Source organism: Solanum tuberosum, unplaced genomic scaffold, assembly GCF_000226075.1.
Source record: "Solanum tuberosum cultivar DM 1-3 516 R44 unplaced genomic scaffold, SolTub_3.0 scf00123, whole genome shotgun sequence".
Taxonomy (NCBI): domain Eukaryota; kingdom Viridiplantae; phylum Streptophyta; class Magnoliopsida; order Solanales; family Solanaceae; genus Solanum; species Solanum tuberosum.
The window spans coordinates 1,543,767-1,570,751 of NW_006239048.1; the positions used below are offsets into that span (position 1 = coordinate 1,543,767).

The following is a 26,985-nucleotide window of genomic DNA, read 5'->3' on the forward strand; positions in this document are numbered from 1 at the left end:
CCCTCCACCCCATCCAAAAAAAAATTAACAAAATCTTAATTATTTTTTTAAAAAAATATTTAAATTTTTTTTACCAACCCACTCCCTACCAGTCCCCCACTCCCCCTATCCCAAATTAAATGTAAAAAAAAGTTTCATTTTTTTTATAGATTTTTTTTTTTAAAAAAAGACCTTCTTACCTTTATCACTTTTTTTTTGTTTGCTTTTACCCATTTTATCCATTTAACTACCCACTTTTAAATGGGTAATATAGGTATTACTCATTTTTTACCCATTTTTAAATGAGTTGGATACCCAACCCATTTAAAATGGGTAATATGAGCGGATATCCATATTATTTACCCATTTTGCCACCCCTAATTTTGACCTACGGATGCCATCCATGGGTAGTGGATGGACCTACTGGTCGTGAACCCCATCCGTAGGTCACCCTTAAAATTCTAGCTTTTGGTGATCTTGGGGTCTTGAGGGTTAGGCTTTAGGGTCCTTCTCAAGTACCCCTAGGGTGGTCCTTAGGGAGTCATACCTTGACGTTTAACCCCTTAACCCCTCTCAACCAAAGCTCGGGACAACATCAAACCATTTCAAAACCTCATGACAACTCTAAGACACACAAGTTAGACTCTAGTTTCACTTACTCATTTTACGGATCGTTACATTATCCCCCACTTAGAAACATTCGTCCTCGAATGACACTTTAAACACATTAAGGGATAACGACTCTCGACTAGCAGCCTATCATGCATGCAACAAAAAAAAACAATGCGCTAAATTAGGAGGAAACATCAACTCCACATCAAAAAGCTCAAAGCAAAACAAGGAGGTAGGAACTACATCTACAAACTCATTATGCATCATAACTTCAACATTTCTCATTTCATTAGAAGAACTTCCTTCTGCAACTCAAATCATGCGCATTACAACATCATTAAGCACATTATGCAATTTCACTCAAAAGCACATTTAGGCATGTTTAACATTTATCCTCATGAAGCATATAGACAATTCATACTAAATGCACATTAACATGGAGAACATAATTTATGACAACTCATTTTCTCATTTAAACAAGAATTCATCAAGAACATGCATAAAAAAAACCATGGAAACACCATATCACACATGACTCCAAGACATGAAACAAGCTACAAGGAACTTTGGTCTCAAGCTTGAATAAGAATAGAAGGGAAGAGATAAGGACATCAAACTCTCAACAACCTTACTATTCAACACCATTCAAGGTCTCATATGAGTCTACCACACCGGGTCTAAACTCCTCAAACTCACTACACCCCTTAAGGCATCACTCAACTTGTCTAGGCATTTCTAAGACACCACATTTCATCAACTCTTCCAACATACCTCAAAAATCATCTTGACTAAGCCGGGTTCTACCAACAACACATATAACCATAAGGCAACCCATTCATACTAAAGTCACACCACAAACTACCATCTCAACTCTAACAAGTCACATAGCCATTATTGGCATCACAACCAACCTTCCTCCCTCACACCTTCTAACATACTCCTTTCAAGTGGTCATACACTAAAGACTATCGGATAAGGAATAAAAAAGAGACATTATAGAGTTAAACTCTATGGCACGACTTGAAGAATGAAGAAGTGAGACTTTCTTAACATCCAATAGCCTCATATTCATAATGTGGCGCGCTTCATATTATGAACAAGACTCTACTAGATGTGGTTTGAGACAACCTAAAACCATTACGAAATCTTCTGCTCTAATACCATGTTTGTCACGCCTCGAGAGCAACCCCTAGACATGACCGACGTACTTGACCCCGAAAGGGTCTCATACAAGCCTCATAGCATTCACAACATTCGATATAAGGAAAAATAGAGCTAAATTAAAACTTTTATTTTACAATCGAAAACATCTTTCATTAAATAGCAAGCGAAAGACTTTCTAGACTTTGTATACTATGTCTCAAACCATCTAATACTTTGAATACAACATTGGGACTTAGCCCATACAAAAGCTTTACAAAAACTAAAAGACATAAAAGGAACATAATGAGTTTTGTCCTCGAAACTATGAGGACTCACCAAATCTTCATTTTCAAGCATCTTAGAAACCTATCCCTCAAGCATAGAACACCAATATCTCCAAACCCTACGCTTTGGTAAAAATGGAGAAGAATGGGGTTAGCACAAAAAGTACTAAGTATGAAAGCCCTGCAAAAACATGCTTAAAACGGACATTTTCTTTGAAAGTCGTGATGTATGCCATTCTTTTAAAACTTCATGATCATTGATAAAAGATGAATAATATAAGTCACAACCAATATTCAAGTCATATTTTCACATTTGAAAATAATCAGCATATAACCCATTACCTTCACATCAAGCCTTCACCTCAAGTAACCCTCAAGTTATACCTTGTGTAATGTATGGGTAGCGTTCCATACCGCCACCCACTCTATGGTACCACCTTAAGGTCACCAAAAGTGAACTTACCATTCATCCTTTCCACTTTTATACAATAAAGCACATAAGAGACATAAACATTACATAAGTCACATCATCACATTAAGACCAACATCTAAGACAACTTTAAGTTATACTTGTGCAATGTATGAGTAGCATCCCATACTACTACTCACACTAAGTACTCCTTTGAAGTCACCATAGACAAGGCACATTCATATACAATAAGTCATGACAAGGAAATAACTCATAATACAATCCAAGTATAGCATGCATCATCTCATTTAAGCATAAGTCACATTCTTCATTAACTTCATTACATTAACAGCACTTTCATTCATTAGACATTAGATCAACATTCTTCATTAACTTCATTTAGAGGACTTTCATTCATTAGTCATGAAGACTTAGAGAACTCAGTATGACCCTATCAAAACCTACTCGTGCAATGCATGGATGACATCCCATACTACCACCCACATTTCATAGAACTCCTTAAGAAACCATATTGCACATCTCACATGATGGGAATAGGCATTAACTGGCATAGACCATGAGAGCTAGATCATGGAATCCGATGTCGTGTGATCCCACACCGAAGAAGGGTGTTCTACTTGCCAAGGGTAGAACTAGTAAGCATCCTATGTAGGCACATAGTTATGGGATAAGAAAGATGTTCATTGGACTCTAGCCTAACATTGGGAGAGCCACCATCTTAGCCATATACACTCGCTGCTTAGCCTCCCTTCCCATAAAGTAGTTCATTCACATTACATTGTTGTACTTGAGAGGGCCACCACCATTAGGCCTACCGACCCAAAGTACAATACACAAGAAAGGCCACCACCATTAGGCCTACCGCTTCGAGGTACATTTAAGGATAACTCATTGACTTTCCAAGAGGGGCCACCAACATTAGGTCTACTGCTTTAAGGTTCATCATTTCACACAAGAAAGGGCCACCACCATTAGGTTTACCGTTTCAAGGTTTAACATTCACCCAAGGAAGAGCCACCACAATTAGGTCTACCAATCTAACGTTTAACATCACATTAGTTCCTAGACTCCTTATGAAAGGCTACCAACATTAGGTCTACCAACCTAAGGTTTAGCCTAGAATACTTCGCCATTCATTCATTCATTTATGAAAGGCTACCAACATTAAGTCTACCAATTCAAGACATTAAGACATTTAGTCAAGATACATTCATTATACAAGAGGAAGATACCTAAGCCTACCAACTCAAGATACTTCATTTAAGGTCACTTTCATCAATACAAGAAAATGATGCCTTGGCCTACCAATTCAAGATACACAATATTACATTGTAAAACCCTTCACATTCCTTCATCCACATTCATGAGTGTTAAGTGAGAATATACTTTCAATCACAACACATTTACATTCTATACAAGATCATCATTCTATCATTGAAATCACATGTATATCCTTCACATTATACATAGTAAGTAAACACCTCCACATTTTAAGTGGATCAATAACTCAAGCACAATTCTACTTCAACATGTAAATTAGGTCATCACTTGCCCTTTCAAGGCCATGATCAAAAATCACCAACACACCAACAATTTACTACAATTAAGGCATTTATAATGTTACAATTCAACAATCTAAATCAATCTAGGCATAATCCATCAACATTCATTCATGATCAACAAACCCACTTCATAAGATACAATTAGGAATTGAGAGAAAACATGGGTTCATAGAGTATTTTCATCATAAATCATCAATTAAACATTAATCCAATCATAATTTGTCATTAGAAACCTTTTGAAACGTTGATGAAAGAACCCATGAGATTGAATAAAACCCTAGATTTTTCATACTTTGAAATCACCTTTGATTTGGCTCCTTGAATGAAAAGTTAGAAAAGGATCAAGACTACCATGCCTTGAAATTCATTCCCCACGAAAATCCTTTGAAAATATTGAAGAATTTGACCTTGGAAGCGTGAAGTTTTCACCTTCTATGGAGGTTTCCAGAGATACACTTTTGGAGGGGAGGGGAGGTTTTGATTTGGGGTTTTGAAATAGTGAGATGTAAAATAGAGTTTAACATTTTTAATACTCTTAAAATATTTTAATAAACCCAAAATAACCGTCTAAACACTTAACTAGCCAAGGGAGGAATTTACCAAACCACCATTGGTTTGGCCGAGAATTTGAAAGATTGCAGGTCCAAACGACACCCTAGACTCACGGACTGTGAGTCCATTCACGAACCGTACTGTTGGTCCGTGGTCTGGGGCTGAAGCTTAGCTTGAACGGTCTTGACCTACAGAGGCCATCCACGGGTAGTTGATGGACCTAATGGTCGTGAACCCCATCCGTAGGTCACCTTAAAAATTCCAGCTTTTGGTGATCTTAGGGTCTTGGGGGTTAGTCTTTAGGGTCCTCCTCAAGGAGTCGTACCTTGATGTTTAACGCCTAAACCCCACAACCAAAGCTCGAGACAACATCAAACAACTTCAAAACCTCATGACAACTCAAAGACACACAAGTTAGGCTCTAGTTTCACTTACTCGTTTTATGGGTCGTTACATTATCCCCCACTTAGAAACATTCGTCCTCGAATTACATGTTAAACACATTAAGGGATAACGACTCTCGACTAGCAGCCTATCATGCATACAACAAAAAAAAACCAATGCGCTAAATTAGGAGGAAACATCAACTCCACATCAATAAGCTCAAAGCAAAGCAAGAAGGTAGGAACTACATATACAAACTCATTATGCATCATAACTTCAACATTTCTGATTTCAATAGAGGAACTTCCTTCTCCAACTCAAATCATGCTCATTACAACATCATTAAGCACATTATGCAATTTCACTCAAAAGCACATTTGAGTATGTTAACATTTATCTTCATGAAACATATAGACAATTCACACTAAATGCACATTACCATGGGGAACATAATTTATGAAAACTCATTTTCTCATTCAAACAAGAATTCATCAAGAACATGAATAAAAAAAATATGGAAACACCATATCACACATGACTCCAAGACATGAAACAAGCTACAAGGAACTCTTGGTCTCAAGCTTGAATAAGAATAGAAGGGAAGAGATAAGGACATCAAACTCTCAACAACCTTACTATTCAACACCATTCATGGTCTCATATGAGTCTACCACACCGGGACTAAACTCCTCAAACTCACTACACCCCTTAAGGCATCACTCAACTTATCTAGGCATTTCTAAGACACCACATTTCATCAACTCTTCCAACATACCTCAAAACTCATCTTGACTAAGCCTGGTTCTACCAACAACACATATAACCCTAAGGCAACCCATTCATACTAAAGTCTTACCAAAAACTTCCATATCAACTCTAACAAGTCACATAGCCATTATTGGCATCACAACCAACTTTCCTCCCTCACACCTTCTAACATACTCCTTTTAAGTGGTCATACACTAAAGACCATCAGATAAGGAATAAAAGAGAGACACGACTTGAAAAATGAAGAAGTGAGACTTTCTTAACACCCAATAGCCTCTTATTCATAATGTGGCGTGCTTCACATTATGAACAAGATTCTACTAGATGTGGTTTAAGACAACCCAAGACCATTACAAAATCTTGTGCTCTGATACCGTGTTTGTCATGCCCCGAGAGCAACCCCTAGACGTGACCGACGTACTTGACCCCAAAGGGGTCTCATACAAGCCTCATAGCATTCACAACATTTGATATAAGGAAAAATAGAGTTAAATTAAAACTTTTATTTTACAATCGAAGACATATTTCATTAAAATGTAAGCGGAAGACTTTCCACACTTTGTATACTATGTCTCAAACTATCTAATACTTTGAATACAACATTGGGACTTAGCCCTTACAAAAATTTTACAAAAACTAAAAGACATAAAAGGAACATAATTAGTTTTGTCCTCGAAACTATGAGGACTCACCAAGTCTTCATCTTCAACCACCTTAGAAACCTATCCCTCAAGCATAGAACACCAATATCTCCAAACCCTACACTTTGGTAAAAATGGAGAAGAATGGGGTTAGCACAAAAAGTACCAAGTATGGAAGTCATGCAAAAACATGCTTAAAATGGACATTTTCTTTGAAAGTCATAATGTATGCCATTTTTGTAAAACTTCATGATCATTGATAAAAGAGGCGTAATATAAGTCACAACCAACATTCAAGTCATATTTTCACATTTGAACATAATCAACATATAACCCATTACCTTCACATCAAGTCTTCTCCTTACGTAACCCTCAAACTATACCGTGTGCAATGTATGGGTAGCGTCCCATACCACCACCCACACTAAGGTACCACCTTAAGGTCATCAAAAGTGAACTTACCATTCATCCTTTCCACCTTACACAATAAAGCATATAAGAGACATAAACATTACATAAGTCACATCATCACATTAAGACCAACATCTAAGACAACTCTAAGTTATACTTGTGCAATGTATGAGTAGCATCCCATACTACTACTCACACTAAGTACTCCTTTGAAGTCACCATAGACAAGGCACATTCATATACAATAAGTCATGACAAGGAAGTAACTCATAATACAATCCAAGTATAGCATGCATCATCTCATTTAAGCATAAGTCACATTCTTCATTAACTTCATTACATTAAGAGCACTTTCATTCATTAGACATTAGATCAACATTCTTTATTTAACTTCATTAAGAGGACTTTCATTCATTAGTCATGAAGACTTAGAGAACTCACTATGACCCTATCAAAACCTACTCGGGAAATGCATGGATGGCATCCCATACTACCACCCACACTTCATAGAACTCCTCAAGAAACCATAGTGCACATCTCATATGATGGGAGTATGCATTAATCGACACAGACCATGAGAGTTAGATTACGGAATCCAGTGTCGTGTGACTCCACACCGAAGAAAGGTGTTCTACTTGCCAAGGGTAGAACTAGTAAGCATCTTATATATTGGGAGAGCCACCATCTTAGCCATATCCACTCGGTGCTGAGCCTCCATACCCATAGAGTAGTTCATTCACATTACATTGTTGAACTTGAGAGGGCCACCAATGTGAGGCCTACCGGCCCAAAGTACAATACACAAGTAAGGGCCACCACCATTAAGTCTACCATTTTAAGGTTTAACATTCACACAATGAAAAGCCAATACCATTAGATCTACTGATCCATGGTTTAACATTACATTAGTTCCTAGACTCCTTATGAAAGGCCACCAACATTAGGTCTACCAACCTAAGGTTTAGCCTAGAATACTTCGTCATTCATTCATTCATTCATTTATGAAAGGCTACAAACATTAAGTCTACCAATTCAAGACATTAACACACTTAGTCAAGATACATTCATTATACAAGAGGAGGATACCTAAGCCTACCAACTCAAGATACTTCATTTAAGGTCACTTTCATCAATACAAGAAAAGGATGCCTTAGCCTACCAATTCAACATACACAATATTACATTATAGAACCCTTCACATTCCTTTATCCACATTCATGAGTGTTAAGTGATAATATGATTTCAATCACAACACATTTACATTCTATACAATATCATCATTTTATCATTGAAATTACATGTATATCCTTCTCATTATACATAGTAAGTAAACACCTCCACCTTTCAAGTGGATCAATAGCTTAAGCACAATTCTACTTCAACATGTAAATTAGGTCATCACTTGCCCTTTCAAGGCCATGATAAAAAATCACCAACACACCAACAATTTACTACAATTAAGGCATGTATAATGATACAATTCAACATTCTGAATCAATCTAGGCATAATCCATCAACATTCATTCATGATCAACAAACCCACTTTTTAAGACACAATTAGGAATTGATAGAAAATATGGGTTCATAGAGTATTTTCATCAGAAATCATCAATTAAGCATTAATACAATCATAATTTATCATTAGAAAACTTTTGATAACGTTTGATGAAAGAACCCATGAGATTGAATAAAACCCTAGATTTTTCATAATTTGAAATCACCTTTGATTTGGTTCCTTGAATGAAAAGTTAGACAAGTATCAAGACTACCATTCCTTGCTATTGATTCCCCATAAAAATCCTTTGAAAACCTTGAAGAATTTGACCTTGGAAGCTTGAAGTCTTCACCTTCTATGGAGGTTTCTAGAGAGAGACTTTTGGCGGGGAGAGGAGGTTTTGATTTGGGGTTTTGAAATAGTGAGATGTAGAATAAAGTTTAACATTTTTAAAACTCCAAAAATATGTTAATAAACCCAAAATAATCGTCCAAACACTTAACTAGCCAAGGGAGGAATTTACCAAACCACCCTTGGCTTGGCCGAGAATTTGAAAGATTGCAGGTCCAAACGACGCCCTAGACTCACAGACTGTAAATCCATTCACGGACCGTACTGTTGGTCCGTGGTCTGGGGCTGCAGTTTGGCTTGGAGGGTCTTGACCTACGAAAGCCATCCATGGGGCGTGGATGGACCTACTGGTCATGAACCCCACCCTTAGGTCACACTAAAATTCCAGCTTTTGGTTATCTTGGGGTCTTGGAGGTTAGGCTTTAGGGTCCTCCTCCAGGACCCCTAGGGTGGTCCTTGGGTAGTCGTACCTTGATGTTTGATGTTTATCGTGACCAATGACACTAACCTACGATATGAGTGTCTACGATCATGGATAGTAGTTTAACCCAACCAAAGGTTGGGGTCGTGTCCCAAGGGAGTGGTTTTTAGAATTGATAGAAAAATAAAATCTAGTTCTAACTAGTCATAACTAAAGATATTGCCAAACAAAATCATGGTAAATTAAAGGGGTGACACGAAAGTGTCAAATATCAAATGGGGGTTTTGTCAAGAGTAATAAAAACAACAAAAATTAACAAGAAACTCAAGTATGGGGAAAAGCTCTTGGGGTGTGACCGTAATACAAGCAGAGATAAATCGTTGGGTACATGCTTTCAATATGAAATTTTCAAGATAATAGTGACTAGGCTAAGCTTTAAATGAAAATAAGTTCCCTCTCGGGCAACTTACCCCGTTTCAAATGAGTTCCTCTCGAACACCCATTCACCGCCTGAAGACCATCCTACGCCTTACCCCACTCACTCTCTCGAGATGAGTGTTAGGATATGGGGACTAGGGCTCACCCTCTCGGGTTGAACCTCATGTCGACCCACTTCTTAAGCCATCAATCTAGTGGTATTAGTTTCGCGACCTCCCTCTCGGGCAAGCTGAAAACACATGGGTGGTTTTGTATTTGAAACTACAAACCCATTAACTTAAACCACAACCACTAGGTGAAATCACCATTAAAATACATCTAGTCTATCAACAAGCAAGACCCAACAACAATATCAATACATATTTTCTAAATCACACCCCAAGAATGGGGTTTTTTAGCCACACATCAAGAAATAACAAAATACACCTAAAATGATACTAAAATCAAATGGGTATAAGAAATTAAACCTTGATTTAAACAAAGGAAGAATAATGGAGAACACTCACTTCCACTTTGGGGATAATGAAATCCTTCTCTCTTCAAGTCTCCCACAAAACCCTCTCCAAACTTAAGAGAAAAAAAAAATCTAAAAAGCACTATTCTATTGTGAACAATATAATAATGGTTCAGAACTTCTAAAATTAATAAAAAGTTTAGTATTTATAGACTTTAGAAAATAGCGCTGGCAGATCTTTCGGCGAAGTTAGTCGATGCCGCCGAATGGCTCGGCGACTCACCCATCTTCTGATTCATCGTCGTTTCATGCTTGCCTTCAGCATCTTCACGTTCTGGACCAGTGGGCGGTATAGTACTGCTTCAAGGAACTATTCGGCGAAGCGCCAACTGCTCCTTTCATCGCCTTTTTGATCCTGCTCCTTTGCAGTACAGCACTACTTCGCAGAACTATTTGTTGAAGCGCCGACTGCTCCTTTCATCGCCTTTTTGATCCTTTTCCTTCAGAGATTCGCATACTGGAACAAATGGCGGAGTCTGTCCTTTCGGCGAATCGCCAAAGATGCTTGGCGATGCTCAGGCTTCAACTTCTTCGTTCTTTTCAGCCTCTTTGTCCCTTTTTACGCCTAAGTGTCCATGCTTCCACTAAAACTTCAAATACCTAAAACTTAAGAGTTTTCATCAGATTTTGAGACAAAATAAGCATTCGAGGACACTATTTCTATCAAAATAAAGCGCTAAATGAGTGCAATTTGTGGACTCATCAACACCTCCAACTTAAACTTTTGCTTGTCCTCAAGCAAACGTGAGTTTAATCGTTCAAAAAGGGTATCTCAAACAGTGCTACACAAGACTCAATCATGAGTGCACACAACAAGACTCAATTTACTTATGCAAGGATCAATTGTGCACTCAAAGGTTTAAGTTGTGACACACTATTACCAAAGATTCTCATGCTCGCAATACTTGCTACTTGTGCAAGTTCAAGTTCAACAAAAAGTATCTAAATGTCCTCACATAAAGAATGATTCCATATTCACACACAGAGGTTAATTAATTTAAGATCAGGAATCAGATGCAATGCTCACACTCAAAAGAGGAACTCAATGCATGTTTTCACCCATAGGTTTACCCTTATTTTCCGATCGATTTTCGATTCGGCTTACTCAAGATCAAAAAGGTTTATCTAAGGCTTGTGATGGGGCTGAGTGCAAATGTATGGTCATTTAGGCTCGGTGACTTTGTTCTCGTGAGATGTGGTATTCTCAAGGCATTCCCTTCTTTTCCTCTATCAATTCTTTTTCTAGTGCTTCTAAGTCACCTTTTTATTCACCTTCATGAATTGCTTGGAACCGATCTCCTTCGTAAAAATTATTTATATATATATATTATTATTTTTAATTTTATTTTTTCATTATTATTATTATTTTTTTAATTTTATTTTATTTTCGAAGGGATTCCATTTTCATATAATACCATGGGTTAGGGGGGAACTTTTCTTGCACTTGACCTCTCCTTTTCCTTTTCACCATACCCCCAACTTAGGCTTTTGGCCTAAGTTGGCTATTCGCTAAACCACAAATCAAGAGGATTATAGGTAGTGGGTCAAGTAAGGTCTAGGGTTCACCAAGGTTCTTCGAAAGTAAGGTAAGGCTCAAAGGGTGTTCAAAAGAGTTTCACACGCTCACGGGTAGGCCACAAAAGATGTATATGTCAAATTTGGCTCACACTCTTTAAAGTTGCCTAAGATCATCTCAAAAGGACACCTTTCTAAATCAATCAGACTAACAGGGCAAATTCTAGGTTTATTCATGCAAGTTTCAAAGTAAGTTAATCACACAAGGCATCGACACTTAAGTCAAACAAGACTACACACTTTCGCTAGTGTGCAACGGTCATTACAAGAGAATCAATTTGATAAATGGCTAATCACAACGAGATGCAAAGAGTTCACATATCGTCTACGCAACTTCATTTGGCCTCATCGTAGTCGTACATTCATGTTCGTTCAATTGAGAGCACTATTTGAGTCATCGGTATTGATCGAAATTGAGACTCAATTTTTTTTGCAAAAGAACAGCCACATTCAACTCACGAGGGGTGGAAAAAATGTGCAAAAAATTCAAAAAAATTCGGAAGGGTCAAAATCATTAGCAATTAAAGACAAAAGAGAGCCATGAGCTCAAACATCCACAAAAGCAGAATTTAATATAATTAAAAACAGACAATCCAAATATATACAGAACAAAACAAGCATCCATAACGAGCAAACAAGGTGAGCCTCACCCCACCACAATAAAATGTTCTTGTCCTCAAGTGCAAGTAATAAGTATCCAATAGTTAAAGCAAAGAAAGAACAGAGAAAAAGGTAAAGATGGGATCATGTCGACACGCTTGCTTAATTTGTCGGAGCATTATTGCTTGATGCATTAGCCTGAAATTCGACAATGGTCCCCGGATTGCCATTTTGGTTCTCATTGTGTTCATTTGCCTTAGCTTCTGCAGCGATGTTAGTAGCAACCATTTTGTCCACGTCATGGCTTGCCAAAAAAGAGTTTATAGCCGTGTAGACTCTACGTTTCCACGAAGGAATAGTAGGATCAATGGGGACCCTTCTGCTGGAGCTTACTTTCTTACTTTCTCTTCTCTCTTTTGCCAGTTCTGCTATCTTCTCGTCTCTTTTGAAATCTCATGCTCTCACATGTCGGGGTGTCATATCTCTCCCTGCGACCTTTGGTCTAGCCATTTATGTAAAAGACTTTGACATAATGTTAGATAATATTTAAACAAGGGCAGGGGAGTCCTGGGTGTAGAATTGCTTCACCAAAACAGTTGGTGAAGTGCGCACCCAATAAGGCGGTTCGCTGGAAATGATGCATCGATGGTATAAGGGTGCAGATAAAGGGCGTACAATAGTTCTTTCGGTGAGTCACCGAATATGCTTAGCGACATTAGGATTACCGCCAACAGTTACAAATCAAACAAAGTACGCAACACTTAGTTAACGGCGGATTAGGGACATTAGGCGAACCGCCGAGAAGTTTGGCAAGCTTTACTTGGCTCGCCAAATAGCCCAACGTGTCTATTTTCAACCCATTTCTTTCAAATTCAGCCTTGCAACCTCTGATAACACAGTTCAAGCCTATCAGGCATAAATGCATTGAAAATCCATAGCAAGTTTACACTCCCTCCGTAAATTAATTCACTTTTAAATGCATGTGAGCGAGAATCCGTCATTTAAACAAGAGTTACTGAACGGTAATTGAGAATGTATGTAATTCAATCACCTTAGAGAGACTCATCAATGATTCATATTATGCAAATAAGTACAAATTTTGATAAAATAACTGAGGGGTTCGATTACCAACCTTTGGTGCTGAATTAGATTTTACTAACGTACTAGGCAGTGATGCGATCCAATTCCGAGCACAATTCTACAACTAAAATACTCTAAAAATGCAAGAAATATAAAGCTAGAGTGCAGGTGTGAGTTTGATAGGATGAAGAAGTGAGAGAAAGTGGATGAAATAGAACTTTTAAACATGTGGCTTGCAAAAACAATTCAGTTGCCGCCCATTCAACGATGTGTATCAAGCTCGCCCATTCACTCGGCTACGCGCCGAGTGCCTAGTGACTTCGCCAAATGTAACAGGAGCAACAACTTATGTGGGGCTACCAACGACGGTTTACGTCGAGATCGCCGACCATGTCGGCGATGCTCCACTAATTTTCTACAAACCGCCAAGTTTTACAGGATCCAAGTTGACAGTGCCTTGAATCAGACTGCGACAAGAATTGTGCTCGCTGATCTTGTCGACGATCCGCGAGCTGGACTTGTTGCTTGCTTCCATACACTATTTCACTCACTTCTCTTACTTCAACCTGTACAAGTAACACACCATTATTCTACTGGTAATTAAGAAATACTTAAAAGGTTTTGGGTCGCCTCCCAAACAGCGCCTTAGTTAATGTCGTGGCACGACGCAAGTCAACAACTATTATTCATCCTCAGAGTCTCCCATGTTGTAATTAGGCGAGTCCTCGGTGAATGATAGGTAACAACCTGATATCAAATGGCGATTTGAGCATCCTGCAGCTGAATGGTCATGGAGTGAGAGGCTGACGCCTCGTTTAGCATTTCGATGTTCTCCTTCATCTCATTTAACATCTTCTCATGTGCCTCAATTTTTTGTTGAATGGGTAATGGGGCTTCATCATCTTGCACACTTCTCTGCTTTTACCCATATCTACACTCTCGAAGGGAGGAGTGCTTCTCTTTTCCCATGGCTTGTACTTCCAATTCTGTGACTCGGGTGGATAAAACATCAAACTGGGTAACTAGTGCGTCCCATTCCTGCTTCTTTATGGCTTATTTGTTGGCTTCTACCATGCCATCAAGGAGTTTTGCCACGACTTCATAGGGCTGGTATAACATTCCTCCATCACAAAGTTGATCGGCTACATTTTTATTCTCAGATCCAAGACCCCTATAGAAGCACTCCAGTAATGCCTTATCCTTCATCCCGTGAGATGGGCATGGTTACAACAATGCTTGAAACTTCAGCCACATTTCTTGAATTGTTTCATCCTCCACTTGTTTGAATGTGAGGAGGTTGTCTCTCAGATTTAACAATTTCAAGAGGGGGATGGTCTGTGTGGTATCCATAGTGATCATCCATTCTAATTTCCCTATTTTAATATTCAAACTAGCAAAACAAAACTACAATTTAGATTAGTAAAGCTTAAACTAAGAAGAACCAAAAATTCTACTTAACTAAAAATTCTCAAATAACACCAAACTCCTCGGCAGCGGCGCCATTTTGATGCTTATCATCACCAATGACACTAACCTACAGTATGAGTGTCTACGATCATCGATAGTATAGTAACCCAACTAAATGTTGGGGTCGTATCCCAAGGGAGTGGTTTTCAGAATTGATAGAAAAATAAAATCTAGTTCTAACTAGTCATACCTAAAGATATTGACGAACAAAAACATGGTAAATTAAAGGGGTGACACGAAAGTGTCACATATCAAATTGGGGTTTTGTCAAGAGTAGTAAAAACAACAAACATTAACAAGAAACTCAAGTATGGGGAAAAGCTCTTGGGGTGTGATCGTAATACAAGATGAGATAAATCGTTTGGTACATGCTTTCAATAGAAAATTTGCAAGATAATAGTGACTAGGCTAAACTTTAAATGAAAATAAGTTCCCTCTCGGGCAACTTACCCCGTTTCAAATGGGTTCCTCTCGGACACCCATTCACCGCATGAAGACCAACCTACGCCTTACCCCACTCACTCTCTCGAGCTGAGTGTTAGGATATGGGACTAGGGTTCACCCTCTCGTGGTGAACCTCATGTCGACCCACTCCTTAGGTCATCAGTCTAGTGGTCTTGATTTCGCGACCTCCCTCTCGGGCAAGCCAAAAACACATGGGAGGTTTTGTAATTGAAACTACAAACCCATTAACTTAAACCACAACCACTAGGTGAAATCACCATTAAAATACATCTAGCCTATCAGCAAGCAAGACCCAACAACAATATCAACATATATTTGCTAAATCACACCCCAAGAATGAGGGTTTTTAGCCACACATCAAGAAATAACAAAAATACACCTAAAAATGATACTAAGATCAAATGGGTATAAGAAATTAAACCTTGATTTAAGCAAATAAAGAAGAATGGAGAAGACCCACTTCCACTTTGGGGATAATGAAATCCTTTTCTTTTCAAGTCTCCCCCAAAACCCTCTCCAAACTTGAGAAGAAAAATATCTAAAAAGTATTATTCTATTGTGAACAATATAATAATGGTTCGGAACTTCTAAAATTAATAACAACTTTAGTATTTATAGACTTCAGAAAATAGAGCTGGCGGATCTTTCAGCGAAGTTAGTCGATGCCGCTGAAAGACTCGGCGAATCGCCCTTCTTTTGATTCATCGATGTTTCATGCTTTCCTTCAGCATCTTCACATTCTGGACCATTAGGCGGAATAGTACTGCTTCGCGGAATTATTCGGCAAAGCGCCGACTGCTCCTTTCATCGTCTTTTTTATCCTCTTCCTTCAGGGCTTCGCATACTGGAACAAAGGCCCGAGTCTGTCCTTTCGGCGAATCGCCAAAGATGCTTGGCGATGCTCAGGCTTCAGCTTCTTCGTTCTTTTCAGCCTTTTTGTTCCTTTTTGCGCCTAAGTGTCCATGCTTCCACTAAAACTTCAAATACCTGAAACTTAAGAGTTTTCATTAGATTTTGAGCCAAAATATGCATTCGAGGACACTATTTCTATCAAAATAAAGCGCTAAATGAGTGCAATTTGTGGAGTCATCAACGTTTAACCCTTAAACCCCTCAACCAAAGCTCGGGACAACATCAAACCACTTCAAAACCTTATGACAACTCAAAGACACACAAGTTAGGCTCTACTTTCACTTACTCGTTTTATGGGTCGTTACAATTATAATGGCTATTTGTGAAAGTTCTCCTTAAAAAAATAAGTTTTTTTTCCTTATCCCATACACCCCCTGCCCCGACCACCTATGTTGTGAACATTGATGGATCAAAGGTTGGCCAAGCTATTGGGCCTAGGGTTAAACCATAAAAAGACTCAAGAATTAGACATCCCAATACTATATTTGCTTAGGAATCAAATTGAGTAGAGTTTATATGATTGTCATATGCGGTTTGGGGAAATTATTCGTATTGTAAAGAAACTGTGTGTTCTTATCATCTTCTTTCTAAAGTCTAAGCATTCTATCTCCATTATTATCTCTATCCTTTAGTTACTTGTAATTTCAATATTTCTATTATAAATATAGTAAAATCTCACTAAATTAATACTCTGTAAATTAATAATCTCTGTAAGATAATATTTTTATTCCGGTCCCGACATGGGCCAATGGAAAAAATCACTTATTTCGATAAGATAATAAGATAATATATTTTCAGAAAACCTCTATATAAATATATGGTCCCATTAATATTATAAATTAATAATTCTTTAAAAGTACAAATATATCTAAGACGATTTAGTGAAATGTGATTCTATTGTGCTTTGTTTTTTGTTAAACGTTAAATCTAGTTGAAGGTCATCTTTAACTTTTCTTATTGCATCAAAAAGTTCTCATGTTGTCTTTTCGAACTATACCATAATATTGTGAAGAGTTGTAAATACGATAAGTGTTTCCTTACGCATAACTGGTTCTTAAGGTATTGTATCATCTACAGTTTCAGTGTCAACATTGTTTTTTATGGTATCCACAATTTCTTCTAAGCTCTGGACCACTGAATATTTATCATTTTCACTTGGATAATTCAATAGGTTATTGACGTCCATTTTAGTGCGCTAACTGAGATCATTAATCATGACCTCAAGTTCACAAATGACATTTTCACAAGTGGTTGGGTTCATTCAAATTCTCTAAGATTTCATCCTCCAAATATATTTTGTAGTGTCGAAAATAATTTGTTGTTGTCTTTTCCTGAAAATTTGTCATCCAAGCTGGGATTGCCAAATTCATAACATCCAAAACATTTTTTTTCCTGGATCGATTTCATGTCCCACTTCATAGTCTTTTAATATCCTACGATAAAACATGTAAGTTTTTATTATCCGATCATCATAAGGTTAAATCTCAAAACACTATATAAATTAATAATTATTAATTTATCGATTAAACAATTTCTCTACAAAATAATAATATTTCACGGTCCCAACTATATTAATTTAGTAAGGTTTTATCGTAAGTAGTTTAAGAGTTGTAATTACTATTCTAAAGTTGTAATCATGTTATCATTTTTAATAATATAGTGATCAAGTCAAGTTTGTTTCATTGGTGCTTTCATTCAGAGGTTTTCAATGGAGGATCAAATATCTCGAACAATCGAAGATTCAATTAAGGTCGTAAAGGATCCTTGGTCAAAGGATCTCGCTGAAATTGGTTCAATGTTATGTGAGTTGGTTGGAAACCTTCCAACGAGTAAACCTAGCATGGTGGAATTTCAATGATTATGTGGCGAGAATCCAAATTTATGGATTTCTCAAGCTGAACGCTACTTTGTGTTCTATGAGATCACATAAAACCACAGTTATCTCTCACGTCATGCTATCCCTACATGACAGGTATATAGTTGTACCAATTGTCCAAGTGGAGCAATATAATATAATCAATTCATCTTTGCTTCAAAACTATGAGGAAAAATCTAAACGCAAACGCAAAATGAATGTGCAAAAGGTGTTTGACGAAAGGTTAACTAACTACTACCCCCATAGTATTTGCTGAGACAGAATCAGACACTCCAATTGAAATGGCTGGTGAAGAAGCTAAAAAGTATTGAAAGTACCCCAGAAGATGTTGATTCTCATTGGTATATTATTATGACTGAAAATAGATGCGAAAAAGTTGCTCTGAATTGCTTGCTTGCTTGTTATTAACAATGTCAAGCAGATACTACTACGATTTATGCTTTACTCAAACTTTGAGGACAAGGTTCTTTTTTAGGCAAGAAGTATTGTTGTGAACACCGATGGTCCAAAGGTTGGCCAAGCTATTGGGCCTAAGGCTAAACCACAAAGAAGCACAAGAATTAGACAGTGCAATACTAGATTTGCTTGAGATCCAGGTTGAATAGAGTTTATATGGTTGTCATATGCGGTTTGGGAACATTATGTGTATTTGTGAAGGAACAGTTTGTTCAACTCATCTTATTTGTAGAGTCTAAACTTTTCACCTCCATTCTTCTTGATATCCTTTACTTCTTATTTCAATATTTTCATTGTACTCAAGTAGTTTGAGAGTTGTAATTACTATTCTAAAGTTGTAATCATGTTCTCGATTTTAATATTATAATAATAAAGTTGGATTTGTTTCAACCTACACTCAAAAAAAATATTAATATCACTTTTTTTTAAGAATGAATCTCTTTTACCCATTTAACTATACACTTTTAAATGGATAATATGATTTTTATCGTGTTTTACTCATTTAAATAAGTTTGATATCCAACTCATTTAAGATTATTTAAATAAATATCCATATAAGTTACTCATTCGATAGAGACTATATTTTCTTTTTTCCTTTCTTTTATAGAAAAAGAGGCGCAAAAGTCGCATACTCTCCTGTATCATATGACTAGTACAACACTCAACTTTGCAACTTTTTGGTCACATGCACATGGATCAAACTAGATCCACTATCTCTCTCTCTATATATATAAAACATGTGTACACATTCATTTAGGGTTGGTACATTTCATATTTCTGTGGAATCACCTATAACTTTGAACTTATTACTACTATTATAGGCCACAACCCTAAGCGAGTTGGATCAATTATATGAATCGTCACTAACTATCGATCCACCTACATCCAATATTATCCTTTGAACTTAATCTTTCTAGTAGTGTAATATGAAGGTGTGAATAACTAATGTACAAGAGAAAAAGAATTAACACAGAAATTAATATTTCTGGTTTCGAATTAATGCAAAGTAAAGGCATCACAGAAACAAATTGGTGTATAGATGAATCTGAAGGCAATGAATAATGACTAAAGAGAAATAAAAGAAGAATGGGTATTATATCCAATCCAGGCTAAAACTTAAGGTGGATAAATCCCCTCTATAGAACTGAAGTCATCTGGGGCTTCTGCAGACTTTCTTCTCTGTACTGCAAGCGCCTCTTCTTCGACCCATAGTACCTGTAGATAATGCTCTCAAGACAATGCCTAATGCGTGAAACGTCATATTTCTCCAGAAATTTGACATCGGTTTCTCTCCACTTTGTGCCAGCAAAATGCTTGTACTCCTCCACCACAGCAGACATACACCAGTTCTGCAATTTCCTCAGGCATCCAACCAGGCAACCAGTACGGTGCTGCACGTAACAAAATACAAACTTGTATCACTTATGAAGCCTATGTATTATAATTGTTGGTAAGAGAAACCAAACAATAGTTCAATATACAACGCCTATAATATGATGCTTGAAATTCAAACAAAAGAGCCGGGGATCTTTCAGAAACAGCCTGTGGGATTTCACGGGGTATGTTGTTGTTGGAATTCAAACAACAACAATAGCCATAATATAGATTAGCTAGACAACAACAACAACAGCTTCACCGGAATCTCAAGCAACTTGAGTTGGATATACAATTACTCACTCTTTCCATGTTAATCGATTTATGAATGACGATATATTTCATAATTTAAACATGAGAGACAACACAATGAACAAACGAGGTTTCATACAGATCACAAGAAGACGTGAGAGGTACTCAATAATAGCACAGCAGATATATTTACCATTCACAAAAGAGTATACATCAATTATCACTAATGGAACTCCGGGACATGGATGAAATACACACACAACAAACGTAAGCATAGACACCAGAGCAATAAGATGAAGATTTTGTACCTTTCCGCGCTTACAATGGATGAGAACAGGGTGATTCCTGACATCTAAAAACCAAAAACGAAAAACAAAGTAAAAATTCATATACCAAGATTTAAACATCCTATAAACACAACAGATAGAAAAGGCATAGATTATTTACCAGTAATCACTTTCAGAGCCTCTGTTATAGCACTGCTAGACATAGCTGATGGCTCCTGAATGGAAAAAGATTCCATTTTTACAAGAAATACTTATGCAAAAATAGATTGTAGCACTGGAAAATTCAAATAAACAATTTTCTTAGCCTTATTTTTTATAGTACCAAAATAACAATATGCCCACAAAAATTACCAAAACAACTCCACTAGTAATATATTTTGAATCAAAAGCTTTATATAAATGCAATCTAAATCTCTTTTCTTTACCCAAAAACAACTATTATGCAATTTGAACACAATTTAACAATTTCATAGAATTTCAAATCACAACAGATAAATAATTAAATAAAAAAAGGATTAGTACCTTAGTGCCATCAATACCAAACTGGAAAAGCTTGATATTGTTAATTCTCAGAAACTCCAAATTCTCTTCAGGATAAGGCTCAGGGCACAAATATCTGCAAACCCATATCAAAATCATCAAATTACAATTACTCACATACAAATCTTGAAAATAAAACCAAGAAATCCCCAATTCAATAAAAACAAGAAAAAACCAACATGATGGATCGAAGATTAAGGGACTGAAGAAAGGGGAAATTAGACGGTTGAGGTAATCCAGATCTGTAAATGCAGTTATCTTCAACAGCAGAAAAATTATTCGGTGAAACCAACAGCACACCATCATCATCGCCCTCTTTTTCCAAAATCACACACATTTTTCTTCCTTTTTTTTCTATCAATATTCAAGAATTAAAACCAAATGTTAAAGAACAACCACACCCGCCATCATCATCATCATCATCATCATGATTTTATAATGAAAAAAACGGTTATGAGAATTTTCTTCAATTGATTTCCATGAAGGCGGCGTGGAAGTTGAAAGGGATTGTAGGGTATAGGGAGGGGTGTTTACAAGAAAAGAGGAAAATCAAGAGAAAGGCTAATTTGAGAGAATTATCTTAATTGTGTAATTCTCCTACTTTATATATATAAATAAATAATACTCCTCCTAATAGGATAGGGATTTTGCTTTATGTGGGGACTTTGGGATCCTCCACCAATTTTGTCTATATACCAAATGTTTGACTACTACAAGGTACTATATACTATGGGTTTTTTTTAGTTTTTTTTTTATAATTTTGACCTTTCAAATTTTGACGAATTGTTTTCTCTATTATGGAATTTTCATATCCATGAGAACAATAATATGTAGGGTTTGTTTGGTACCAAGGGAAATATGGAAAACATTCTTGTATAAATAAGTTAGGAATTTTATTTATATATTGATATTTGATAAGTAAGTAAAATGATATTATATTAATGATGTTTATATATAATTTAGTCAAACATCAGTAGGGATGGGAGGGGGTGGGGAGTGGAGCTTCAGTCTTTGGTGGGTGGGGAGGATATTAAAATGTATCATTGAACTATCGTAAATATAAATAAATTTTTGTAGGTCATTAAGATTGTGGCAGGTATCCCTCCGTTAGTCCAAATAGTATATAGATTCCAAAAATTTGATGGTAAAGACATCACTGTCCTAAAAAAAATAACAAAGGGTATTTAAATAATATTTATGATAGTTTGAGGGTATATTTATCCTTTTTCGTACAATAAATACAGGATATCATGTATAGAATATATTTTTCTTGTTTCCTCATTTTTTTAACTTCTTTTACTAGAGAAAATATTTTAAAGAATTTTTGCCTAATCAAATATGAAAAAATAAGAAAATATTTTCCTCTATATCAAACAAACTCGACACATGTGTCTTATTACTCTATAGAAAAGGATCAAGATTATTTATCTATTATTGGACATTGAATCATTTTCATTGTTTAGTTTTTGATCTAATATTTCTATCTCAATCATCAAAAAAGTCGCATTTTTTCCCTTGATCCCTGATCGAGTTTCAATCTAAGACAATTGTAAATCTTAATCAAATATTTCTCAAAATACATGGACGATGTTAATATCAATGGCAAATACAAGATAATTTACTAATATTAAGGATATTAATGAACGAAAATTCAGGAGAAGATAAAATCAAGAAATTTAGAACGATCTAGATAAATTTATATTTTTTATTATTATTATTATACCTCGATAAAAAATGTAATAGGGAAAGTGTTCGATTTGTTCGATCCTATTGTGCAATTTTATCTTTCCCTAAACTTTTCTTCCATTCATATCATTGCTATTGCCTATTAGACATTAGTGATCAAGAAAAAAGTGTTTATTATTTGTTTTGAAAAACATTTTCCTCCACGCCAAACAAATTTTAGGACATCTTTTTATTATTATATGAAAAATGATAAAGTTTATTTATCTATTATTCAAAATCGAATCATATTTAATTGGTTAGTTTTTGGTATAATATTTCTATCTCACTAAAAAAAAGTCATTTTTTTCATTGGTCCCCGATGATGCTTCAATTTGAAGACAACTATAAATCTTAGTCAACTTTGATGATGTTAATATTAACGATAAATATGAGATAATTAAGTTATTCATAATAAGGATATGATATGAACGAAAATGTAGGAAAAGATAAAATTGAGCAATTAAAAATGATATAGATAAATTTATATCTTTTTTATTACTATATATCTCTATGTAAAATATAATTAATAGGAAAAATGTTTGATTTGTACGATCCTAAATTGTTCAACTTTATCTTTCCCTAAACTTTTCTTCGATTCATACCTTTGCTGTTAGTGATCAAGAAAAAAATAAGACTTTCTTGACAATTTAGATGTATAGTGGATAAAAAATCAACCAAAGAAAAAATATTTAATTGTGAGTGTTTAATTGATAAGTAAAAAATAAATAACTATTAAAAATTAATAATAATATCAACAAAATCAAAGAGTGTTCTAATAAAACTTTTGAATATTAAAGATTAATAACATTCCCTTGTTGGTTGGAAAAAATTATAAAGAGTTATTATATAATCTAAGATAACTATAAGAAAATTGACTTCCACTCACAAGTGACAGAAGTCATATTTTTCCTTTTGATGAAAAATATTTTTCGTATTAAAATATTTGTAAATGACTTTCTCGTAAATACATTTCTTAAATCATTTTCTCTTGCATCAAACAATACAATTTTTTCTGAGCTTTTATTATCCATTTGAGGAAAAAAAACACACATTCACTCTAAATTTTTTTATTAAAATTTAAAACTATTCTCAAATTGAAGCACCCTTATTGTCAAGAAACAAATACTAAGACTTTTATGATAGTTGAAATAGCCAAGAGACGAAAACGGCGAAATGGTCTGATGATTATGGACCCTTCTACTTAACCCTTTATCAATTGAACCTTTAAACTCAGTAAAACACCATATATTGAACCCCCTGACCGTTGACTAAGCTTATGTAGCATTGAGATGACTGAATTGGCAAGAGTGTGCCTCAACAAGCGAGTGATATCATGTTTAAATTTAAAAAAAGAGAAATGACTTCCGTTCATAAGTGACAAAAGTGATATTTTTCCTTTTGATGAAAAATATTTTTTGTATTAACTTTTTTCGTATCAAATATTTGTAAATGACTTTCTCATAAATACATTTCTAAAGTCATTTTCTTGCATCAAACAATACAAAAAAAATTCTGAGCTTTTATTATCCATTTGAGAAAAAAAAATACACATTTACCCCTTAAATTTTTTATTAAATCTAAAATTATCCTCAAATTGAAGTACCCTTATTGTCAAGAAACAAATCCTAAGACTTTTATGATAGTTGAGATAGCCAACAGACGAAAATTTATTCAATAATCAAACTTGACGATAATGTTATTTTCTCATGGATTTGAAATTTTCAACCGTACCATTTATCATAAAATGACTTTTTCATGGAAAACAATTTCAAAGTCATTTCACATTTGCCTTTGTACCAAACACACACATCTGAGTGTGTATGGTATAAGGAAAAATAGCTTTGAAAATATTTTTATTGAGAAAGTTATTTTCTATATATAGTTTATTAACTTACTATAAAATGCTAAAATAAAATATTATAATAAATATTAGAGACCGTTTGGTATTGCTGCGGAAAAACAACAACTTATTTTTAAAAGTTCTTTCGTAAAATAGCTTTTGAAAATAATAATAATACTTGTGTTTGACTAATTCAAAAATAGTTTTGATAAGCGGATTGTATTTGACTAATCATTTTTAAAAAGTATTTATGAGAATCAAATTATGAAAAGAGACAAATATCAAAACACTTTAAATATTATGATTATTTTATAAAGAAAAATCATTTTAAATATATATTATTAAAATTATAATTTTTTTTTTATTAAATTAATATGAACATATTCAAATAAGGTTTTGGTGGATTCCCTTGACTAAATAAATTCAAAGAAGGTTCGAAAAAGGTTCGTTTAGGTCATATTCAGTGAACTTAAGATAAACAATTAATTATTGTGTTATAATCACGTTAAATTGAATAAAGAGTCGTGGGCGGTGGTCAGTCTTTATAATTACATTTGACAACGTTGTCATTTTGACTAATCAATTTTGATGGATAAGGCTTCTAGACTTGTACTAAATGGGGTCGTTTGATGTGTGAAATAAAAATAAATAGTGATGAGATAAAAAATTTGTATCTTGTTTGGTTGACATGTTTGGAATAATTTATCCCACTATTTATATCATAGTGATGAGATAAGTTATCTCATATACATGGTGGGATAAGTTATCTCAACATAACTAATCGTGGGATAACTTGTTCCCAACCATACGTTATATTATATAGGGAAAATTACGCGGTTAAGCAAAATTATACTACTTAATTACTCATCATATATAGCTATACTTTGCTTTAATTACCACTCGCGACTAACATTATACATTAATTACGTGGGATGACTTCGAGTTTGTATAATTAGTCACGTTTGTATATGTATAATTCACCACATTTGTATAATTCGCAACTAACAATTCTTTGTTTGATTTGTATTTGTATACAATTGTTTGGTTTTTCAGTTTTGTCATCATATACATTCAATCTTTTTGTGAATAACTTTTTAAAGTTTGTATAAACGTTGTAGTTTTTGGATTTTGTATAATAGAATTTATATAATGTAATTTGTATAATATATTTTGTATAATTGTTTAAAGTTCATACGTTTATGTTTGTATCAATTTGTTATTTCGAGTTTTATTATATTTGTATAATTTCATACTTTATATTGCCCAATTATACAAAAAACAAGTGAATTATACAAACGTACCTGCGAATTATACAAATTATTGTCCTCTCTCGCTCGCCTCTCTCCTCCCTCTTCCAATCTCGCTCGCCTCTCTCCTCTGTTTCTCAATCTCTCTCGCCAGAATATACAAATACATATGTATAATATACAATTATCTAACTGATATACATATACAATTCACCTTTCTCACACTCTCTGCCCTCTCTCGCTCGCCTCTCCCAGTCTAGCTCGCCACTCTCCTCCCTATAACATGTAGCTATGAATTGTAATTAGCAAACTATAGCTATGGAGTGTAATTAGGCTATTTTTGAGTGGCTATATGCGAAAGTTCAACTATTATATATATACTAGAAAGGGAAACCATGTGCTTTGCATGGGCCCAATCATCATTATTTGAAATTTACAATGTTTGTTTGCGGTACTTTTGATTTTTTTAAAATTCAATGATAATTGTTTTTTTGGTAATAATAATATAATATTAACGATCTAACATTAATATTCGAAATATAAGGTAATTTATAGATAAAAAGATGGACAAATAAATATAAATTTAAAATTATAACATCGTAGATATCTTGTCACGACCTAGACCATCGTGATTGGCACCCACACTAACCCTCCGGTGGGAGAACCATTTATACTAATTAGCTAACCAACTTAATCAAAATACTAAAACATTTAAGTTACGGAAGCAAGTTAAATGCTAAGGAAAGAATTAGGGAGTCCCATAAACTCAAACCAATAGTCTAACAACTAAGCAAATGTGGAAAATACGCTTAGAACCTAAAAGTCAATGTACCAAAATATCTAAAGTTCAACCATAAGTCTAAACAAGAAGGGTACAACCCCCAACTGAACATAAGACTAACTAAAGTACTAGTCTAAGTCTGAAATATGGACATAGACAGAAAGAAAACTCATAGCAGCCCGGAAGAACTGGCTCACCCTTGAATTCGAACGATCACTGATCTTCTAAGCGAGGTTTGTCAATAGCCGCCTGAAGATGCCCTGCACTCAACAAAGAAAAAGCAAATGCAGTATCAGTACACAACCACAATGTATTGGTAGGATCACGCGGCTATCCCATTAAGTGCAACATACATAAGGCAATACAACATAATAATAACATGCATCCACCGAACATATACAATATCATCATCATTTACGAACAACGTACAATTTCACATTTCTCAAGATACACAGTTATGTCAACTCATTGGTCCGCTCATGGAACCCAAATCCAAACAGTTAGCATACCGGAACGTGGTACC

At 35.2% G+C, this 26,985-nt stretch overlaps 1 protein-coding gene across 1 annotated transcript; it reads right to left on the reverse strand.

Moving 5' to 3' along the window:
* Positions 1-19,375: 19,375 nt before the first annotated feature.
* LOC102582305 (probable tyrosine-protein phosphatase At1g05000) lies at positions 19,376-21,481 on the reverse strand. The gene is made up of 5 exons (XM_006350352.2): positions 21,049-21,481; positions 20,852-20,945; positions 20,490-20,544; positions 20,351-20,394; positions 19,376-19,807 (listed from the first exon to the last, which is right to left on the reverse strand). The coding sequence occupies exons 1-5, from the start codon at positions 21,204-21,206 to the stop codon at positions 19,553-19,555; spliced, it is 606 nt and encodes a 201-aa protein (XP_006350414.1). The 5' UTR covers positions 21,207-21,481; the 3' UTR covers positions 19,376-19,552.
* Between the last annotated feature and the right edge of the window lie 5,504 nt (positions 21,482-26,985).

What these genes read in the sequence shown, in the direction of transcription:
- LOC102582305 (XM_006350352.2), bottom strand. Translation starts at nt 21,206, where the DNA reads ATGTGTGTGATTTTGGAAAAAGAGGGCGATGATGATGGTGTGCTGTTG. An exon ending in CTTAATCTTCGATCCATCAT is followed by an intron (nt 20,946 to 21,048) that starts GTTGGTTTTTTC and finishes ATGGGTTTGCAG; the next exon opens with ATATTTGTGCCCTGAGCCTT. An exon ending in TTGGTATTGATGGCACTAAG is followed by an intron (nt 20,545 to 20,851) that starts GTACTAATCCTT and finishes TTTTCCATTCAG; the next exon opens with GAGCCATCAGCTATGTCTAG.